The 8,870-nt window shown below is 35.5% G+C and overlaps 1 protein-coding gene across 1 annotated transcript; it reads right to left on the bottom strand.

Annotated features, from left to right (window-relative positions):
- Positions 1–412: 412 nt before the first annotated feature.
- LOC136834717 (craniofacial development protein 2-like) lies at positions 413–1,255 on the bottom strand. The gene has a single exon (XM_067097298.1). It carries the CDS (start codon positions 1,253–1,255, stop codon positions 413–415), a length of 843 nt encoding a protein of 280 aa, XP_066953399.1.
- Positions 1,256–8,870: the final 7,615 nt, after the last annotated feature.

The raw sequence follows: 8,870 nt of genomic DNA, 5'->3' as shown, positions 1-8,870 counted from the left end.
CAAAAGCTACAGTATATACAGTGACCTACTGTATTCCCATGATTTTTCGATGACAAGTCTCAGAGTGAATATGTGATCTGTTGTGCTTCTGTCCTTTCTGTATCCATGTTGTTCTTCACCTAACTAAGGTTCAAAGATACGACGTGCTCTCTTTTCTAAAATTCTCTCATAAAGTTTTGCTGGATAACATAAATTATAAGTGTTATACCTCTATAGTTTTCGCACTTACCAGAATCACCTTTACCTTTATAAGGTGGCACAGTAAAATGTCTTCCCCAATCTTCCGTAACTTTACTCTCTAGCCACAATCATACAGTTAAGTCATATATTCATCTTTTATATTATATTGTTTTGTTTTATCCTTCCTGTACGATTTTTCAACTGCAAATATCTTTTTCTTATTATTCTTCAATCATCCATCAGTTCCACTTCCTAGTTCAATCCATGCATTAACCTGTGATCGTCTCTTAATTTCTTCAGTTTGATTTCTAAAGAATACATATTCTTCTCTCGTCTGCTGGTTTCTTTGTTTCATCCATTTCCTGTGTTTCTTATTTTTAATTTTTACTACTTCCTTTACATCTTCGTTCCACCAAACTGTTCGCCTTTTCCTAGTGCCTCCCACATACCTACAGCCAAGTTCTTCCTCTCCAACTTTCAAGGCGCTTTCTTTTAGTGCTTCCCATTCTCGTTGCTCCAACTGCTGCAGTTTCTCAGTAAACTTGCTGTCAAATCTCATCTCAATATCTGGATCTTTTAGGGTTTCTATTTTTATAACTTTTTTCTCTGTTTTCTGAGCACTTACAGAAGAAATGTTAATTTTACCTATCACCAATCTATGATCAGAGTCAAGGGAAACTCCTGGCAACACTTTTACATTTTGTACGAGCTTTTTATCTGATGTTACCAAATAGTCAGTGACTGATCTCTGATCAAACTGTCCCGTTGTTTGATTCCATCGATATCTTGTATACCTGTCTGAATCCTGGTGTTTGAAGAAGCCATTCATGATCTTTAAATTATTTCTCACGCAGAAATCTGTTAGGTTTTCACCTTCATTGTTTCTTGTTTCTTCTCCGAATGGACCTATTACGTTTTCTGTTCCTCTTCTGTCACAACCAAACCTGGCATTAAAATCTCCCAGCATTAAATTAATGCCCTCTGTTTGTTCCTCCAGATGTAAATCCAAAAGCTCCATGAAGTTATTTTTCTCTTCTTGTGTGGCCTTGTTGTGGGGCATAGATCTGATGTACATTATAGTTTTTATTCTTTATCCTAATTGTGCAACTTAGAAGTCTTTCAGTCACTAACTGTACTGTTTGTATACAAGGGGCAAGTCTGGGCCTACAATGACAACAACACCATGTTTTCTAATTCCAGCATTTGCTCCACAATAGATCAGTAAGTATCCGTCTCCCAAGTCTTGATCAGCGCTTTTAACTCTATGCCTGGTTTCAGCCATTCCTAATAAATCGAGTTTTCTCTCTTTCAGTATATCTAGTATTTCTTCTTCCTTAATATTATAGGTGCCAAAATTTAAGGTACCGCTTCTGAAAGTAATATTCAATTTGTCCCTGCCGTTTTTCCTAAGACGATTCCAGTTTCGTCGCCTATTTTTTTTTTTTTTTTTTTTTTAGCTGATAGGTAAGATGGGTGAAAGAAGGGTGAGGGCAGTTAGCTAGCTAACCATGGTAGGGAATAGTTTAGAAAGTGAAATATTAGTAAGAGTAATGTCAAGTGTGGTTTATCCACAATTTTATTTAGGTAAGGGTACAATTTTTCTAATATTAACACAATACAATAATAATTTTACATTATAACAACATAGTAAATTGTACATATTGCATATTTTGAATTTTATTTCTTATTAGTATAATCATATTTAAAACATAAAATAAAATAAAAAAATTAGTTCCAATTTCCTCATTTTTTACGTCTGGCAACTGATTCTTGAGTTTCTCGAGCGATAAAGCTTCAGTTAGCGGCTTGCTAGGCTTGTCCTAATCTATCACTGAATGTACTGTCAGTGACTCAGCATAAACAGAATTTGGTCATCTATGCACCCTTCGTAGTCATTGTTCTCTTACTAAAAACTACGAATGAATTCTGGATAAATTATCACTGTTCAGCGCAGACCATACTGTATGTCAATATACCCTGTTTTCATTTTGCGATAACTCTAATCTACCCTGTTTATTAAATGAAAATATATATCAAAGTATTAAAACGATTTTTTAAAACATACAAGCATAGTAAACGGGAAGAAATAAAAAATATATATTTGTAAAGTACTCATCATCATTTCTTATTTTCCATTTTTGTTTAAGCAGTTTGTACTTTTGACTTTCATTGACCTATAAAACATTTCGCAACATTATGCATCCTAACTACTCATATATTCGTCTGTTGATAATCAGCAACCAAATGATTCCATAGCTCTTTACTACTTCCTTATAGCAGCATAACGTATCCACTGATACCAAGATGCTTTTCTTTGAAATAGACACGTATTTCTAACGCGATGAAGGGAGGCAGAGAGAGAGAGAGAGAGAGAGAGAGAGAGAGAGAGAGAGAGAGAGAGAGAGAGATCGCAATACTTGAAAGTTTAGTGGCAAGTTATGAGTTTTAAACATAAACTGACAGAAAAGTTTTTACATACAAGAACGTTCTTTAAAAACGAAGACTGGATAAGACGGTTTTTCTTGAATATAAATCTTGGTATATTGCTGAAAATACACTTGAAATCCTTGAAGTCCTCATAGGTTTTAAATATTTTGAATATATATTTAACGGTATATCAAAAGATACACTCAATCAACCGATCTTGATAGAGTCTCCTTGATTATACAACATTTTTTTACAAGCCTGATGAGAATCCTCGCCCAGGTTATGGAAGACCAATTCATTACTGAAGATCAGAATTTTAAGATGGCCTATTGGAAAATATTCCTTTTCTTTTTTTTTCCACAACGTTGGTATTTTACCTAGCCCCAATGACAGTTCCAATTTGTGGGTTTTAAGACAGTTTCTTTTCATATTTTAAAAATATGCGTTTTCTACGCTTCATACGCAGAACCCATAGACACTAAACATTTCGCTTATCAATTTTAATATGATTACTAGTTATTAATTAAAAAAATCGATTAGAAATAATGATTTAAGTCATCAGTGCAATGTCGCACTCAGGTAAATGAAAGGAAAATTCACATTAACATACAATGTCTACAAAATAATATAGTTAGTAAGCCTTCGCTAGCAACTTTATCAAACTAAAACCAAAAACTATCATGATGTACGTAGATATGTTCTTATGCCATTAAACTAAACAAGCAATTGTTTGGGGTTGATTGTTTTATAGGCCAAACCGGTGGTTAGAAGGTACAACTGTCAGCAGTTCGCGAGAAAGCACTTCGACGACGCTCTCACAGACTGTTAATGAATTAACAGTTTAACTATTCCGTCATTCGACAAGTGCTTTCTCTCGAATTGTTTACAGTTGTAACTTTTAACCTTCTGACGTCATAGTATTTTTATTTTAGCTTGATAAAGTTGCTAGCGAAACGTTACTAAATATACAATTTTCTAGACATTGCATATTATTTTGGATTTTCCATCCATTTAATATTGATATTATCCAGCTCAGAAAAAAAGCACTTCTCAAAATCTCATAACAAATGGATGAGCAGCAGAGTGCAGCAGACGGTCTAGAAAGGCCGGGGAAAATAGTTCATTCAAAAGTATAGTCTAGCACCATGAAAAAGTAAAGGCTTCCTTTGCAAAGGACCGGGTGTTCCGTGTTACAGCTCACGTTTTGGTCAAACCGTTTCCTCTCTCGCTTTCTCTCAAAATGAATTCTGCATGGATGAACGCTAGTTTTTCGATGTGTTTGTATGTGACAGAGAGAGAGAGAGAGAGAGAGAGAGAGAGAGAACAGGTGTATGTTTGTTATAGGGTATTACAAAACTTATGTATAAATACACACGCCCACAAGTTTTTTGCTTACATTCATATTACAAAAATATACAAAAGACGTTTGAACCAATAGTCGTTCTTTCACAAAGCAGACAAACAAGAAAAAATGAGGTGGATACCAGGATTTATCGGAGAATTTTGTTTTCAGTTCCATTGTCGCGAACAAAAATGAAAAGGCGGATATTTAAGTTAACACACTGTACAGTACTGTGGTTATCGCCGCAGACATCAGTCAGGGTGTTTTTTTCTACTCTCACTTTCAGATCCCACATAACGAAACAATGAAAAGACAGTGAACAATTCCCCCCTCCCCTCCAAAAAAGACTCTGAGAAATATAAGGAAATGCATTCAAGATTTATGCACAATATGGAAATAAATTTCATAACCTTTGACCTGTGCATGAGTTGATGGAATGTAAGGTCATTCATACCTGAACTTAGAAGGAATGTGCGACTACACACTGCTTTTCTTAGCATTTATTTTTTTTAAATACAAGACGACCCAAGTGGCTGTCTCGGAAGTTTTTCCTAAATAAAACTGCCATTCAATTTTTGTTTTGTTTTGTAATTAAAAGATATTGTTATACAATACAACAGAGCTTCAAGAATGTCCTCCTATATTTTCATCTCGTCTTCTATGTACTACATAATTCTAAATTTGAAGAACATATTTTTGCTCTCATCATAAACATTCAGAGACAAAATTATCGGGGAAATGTACATTGTAGTCAACAGAGATCTGTAAACACAAACGCTCGTATCTTTAGGAAACGAACCGAGGAAGAGTCGAGCAATGTTGAGAGAGGTTTGTGTGACTGTGTGTGTGTGTGTGTGTGTGTGTGTGTGGTTGGGGTGGGGGGTGTTCAGAGTCGAGGAGGGGTTCATAGGAGAGGAATCGCTTCAATTTCGTATTTCATTTCCTGTATTTGTTAACATACTGCTTCGTAAAGTTTTTTTACAATGCACAGTTTAACTGACTGGTAGAAACTGGGACTCGCAGAACTAAATTAATCTACCCTATGTGATAGATTTTATCACTATCTATTGCACATTAATCTGTAGACTTTTTTCACCTCCAGTTTCCAGAAATTAAGAATACGAAGCATTCTAAATGCTCTTCGGTGATTGAATTTAGGGAGATGTTATACGACAAAGCACATCAATATCAGTAAAATAATATGTAAGTGTGGAATACTCCTCATTAAAACAAACGAAATATTTATCTAATTGACTGTTGTATTCTGGGCTTTCGTGTATGGGGCAATTGTCAAAGTAGGTCATAATGGATGGGAAGATGCATAAAGGTGCAAGATTGCGGCATGAGAGAACAAGTAGCTAGAGGACTGTTGATGGTTGGTGCTTGCAGGTGATACAGCAATGACTGGGGATTGTGGCGAGGAACAGTAAAAACAAGCGCAAAAGTTTAAAAGTGTTCACATAAGGAATAAAAAATTGAGCAAACAGAAAGCAGGAGAAGGAACCAAGATTATTACATAGTAGCGATTGTTCCAAACAGGTATTTGGAAGTAAATATACAGGAAAGAATAATAGTACGATGAGAGAAAAGAGGAATCACGGAGTAGGGGAAGCGAGGATAGTTGCAGATGTGAGCAGAGGGTTGGGGAGAGACTTGGAATGTCTATAGAAGCCGATGGTTGCCATATATAAAGCGATATTGAATCCAAATAAGAGAAAAACGTTAAAGTTGTTGATATGAACTGTTTGCGCATATCATAAAAAAGGACAGAAAGCTTTAGGATTGTGGAAATGCCGAGAGTTGTTTAACGTAGGTAAAAGGATGGATCAGAGTTTTCAGATTGCCAGTCTTGAAGATAAAAGTCATCTTAATAGGTTGGTGAAACTGTACATAATACGTTGTTAACTTTTTTTGTTAATAGTACAAATTTCAATATTTATTGCCATACTAGGATACTAGATATTGTCATGTCATTGTATTGGTAATACAATTAGCTTGCTTACTATCACTGTTGCGCGATAAGATCGAAAGCAATTTATTAAAGAACATTTCATTTGTTTTATTAAAGAACATTTCATTTGTTTGAGGTGCATAACAAAGGCAATCAGTTGAAGCTTCCAGCAAATTATTATTTAAAATCTGATTTTCAAAAACGTTAACATGAAAGCCACTCTTCCAGAGAGCTATAAAGCAGGGCTTGTCTTTACAGGAGAGAGAAAATATAGAATATGAGAGTCAAATATATTTTAGCAGTATCAGACAGAAACGAATCTTAAAGTACAGTAGAAAGCGTATCCATTAATCCATCCATTTTTAGGAACGGTAAGTAGAGTAGGAAGGTTGACCACCGGAAAATGACTGTAAAAGTTGAAATGTTTTTATTTTTTCCTCCGTGATTTTAGTTTTCCTTATTTGATGTAGAACCTTTTGCATACAATACATTTTTTTCAAGTCCTTCTCATCCAATTACGTTTTTATTTGCTTGTTAAAAACGACATAACGTTTATAACACCATAGGTAATGGTAAGAATGAATTGATAAATGACGCTACTGAGAGTCCGTGAAGTTTCGTAACTACCTCGTTTCATGAATAAGGAAAACATCTCATTATCGAAATGTGAAAGCTAACTCATGATGAAGACAATAAATATAAAAGACCCAATATAGAAACTTTTATAAATCGTAGGTGGTCCGGATCCGATGAAAAATAAGAATTAAATCTGAAATTTTTTGAAGTACAAAAATGATTAACTCCGGAAGAGAAAAGAAAAGTAAAAAAAGAGACCCAAATAACAGTTTTATTGGTCTCCGGAAAAATATGGCTTTCATGTTGATGTTTTGCAACTTCCGTGATGAAGGCTTCATTCTCTTGACTAAATAGGCTTCAATTTACTGTGTTTGTTATTTACCACAAACGAATGGAAAGTTCTTTGATTAATTGCTCTCTGTCTCATTCCACAGCCATGACAATATGCAGGCTAATAGCAGGCAAAATGCAAGGAAGATTACCAAATTCCTAAAATATCCTGAAGTTAATGTGGAAAAGAAAATGACTAGTCTGATTTGGTTTGTACTACTTAGAAATATATATAAAACCCTAAAAAGAATGTTGCCAGGTTTCAAATTCAATCAACTCATTGAAATTCTGCGGAGAATGTCCACGCACGGATCTTTGGTTTACGACGCCATCTTGACGGTCAGTCTGGCTGCCATTGTCTGAGAATACTGATTTCGAAGTATTCGTGAAAATCTGATGATTTGTCGGCAAGTTAACACCTATCAGATCTTATTTCTCTTCTCAACTGAAAGAAAAAGAACCTGTACATTGAAAAGTGAACCTTTCAACTTTTGTGAACTTGCGTCGAATGACCTCCATATTTCCGTATTTGTAGTTTGGCGATCCTCTCGGAGGTATTTTTGAGTGGTGAATTATCTCCCCTCCCCTGTAAGATAGGCCTACAAGGTTTATTATTTTTAGATCATGTGGTGCTTGCTATGCTACAAACAAAGCTACCCGCCGGCGTTAATATGGTCAAATTAACGCGTTGACTTATTTGGTTAAGAAGGTAGTATACATTTTATAAATTCAAACGTTTCCACAAGAAGACAATTGTTACTTGTCAGACGATTTGGTCATAGAACTGGCCTTAATCTAAAACCATATCTACTGTGTTTAACCACTAAAAGAATGATCCCTCTTAGAACACGCTGAATAATACTACTGCCTGAAATTAGCCGCGTTTATCTTGTGTTAATTTACCTCACGTTCGGATTATACAAATTTCGTTTTGTCACTAATACTGACCTGTGGAAGATCTGGCGTTATGATGCAAAACAAACATACGTACACACGCACGCACGCACAAACACACACAAACGTATAAATATATATATATATATATATATATATATATATATATATATATATATATATATATATATATATATATATATATATATATATATATATATATATATGACCCAAATAAGGAAATTCATGCACGAATTCCAGACGATGATTTCTGAAGAGAATTTGTGGTTCTGCAATATGCTGAAGCGATCTCGGGAGCAGCGACACACACTGGGTCTTGGTTTCGTTGTATAGGATATCTAAATTCCTCTGCATATTGGCAGCAGGTGTCCATGAGTCGCTGGAAACCTTGCACTGATGGGGAAATCAGAACCATATCGTTGGCGTAACATAGGTTGTTTATTGTTGTTTCGTTGATAGTGCATCCGCCTGGGAGTGAGTTCAGTTTGACATTCAGGGCATCTGTGTACGTGTTAAACAGGTATGGAGGGAGAATGCCCCCTTGCCAGAGGCCGTTTAGGGAGCCGAAGGTGTACGACAATACGTTACCCCATTTGACACAGAATTGCTGTGTGGAGAACCAACAGCATAAAATGACAATTAAATATAGAAGTGTGCCTCGTTTGTACAGCTTCAGGAAGAACTTCAGGTAGTTTACTCTGTCAAATGCTTTTCTCACATCTACAAAACATAGGAAAACAGGAGAGGCTAATGATAGGTAATAGCTGCAGGGAGACCATCGCAGCTGGGTGATTTATTATTAGAGAAGTTGTTTATGGAATAAGTGATGTTATCTGACGTAATACGATCGGCGAAATGAAATTGAATGTTAACAGTAAGGAGGTTATCTGCTTCCCTTTGGGAGTCTTGATCGTTTATACAATTCAGGATACCGCTGAAGTGATTACCCTACATTTTTGCGATATCCTCGTCGCCGACGGCTTCTCCTGCTCTCTGGAATAACTTCTTTGTTTTGGGATTTAAAGATTTAATGTTATGTCAAAGAAGAGGACAATCACCAGATTTTAATTTTCTAGACATTACATCTGCTCTTAGTTGCTTAAGAGCAAGTTTAACTTAGCTCTCACCTATCGCGTTAGCAATGGAAAG

This window comes from Macrobrachium rosenbergii, chromosome 54, assembly GCF_040412425.1.
Source record: "Macrobrachium rosenbergii isolate ZJJX-2024 chromosome 54, ASM4041242v1, whole genome shotgun sequence".
Lineage (NCBI taxonomy): Eukaryota > Metazoa > Arthropoda > Malacostraca > Decapoda > Palaemonidae > Macrobrachium > Macrobrachium rosenbergii.
Note: the sequence above shows the minus strand (reverse complement) of the source record. Positions and strands in the feature narration are given on the sequence as shown.

Coding starts and splice junctions, on each gene's coding strand:
- LOC136834717 (XM_067097298.1), bottom strand. CDS start 1,255: ATGTACATCAGATCTATGCCCCACAACAAGGCCACACAAGAAGAGAAA.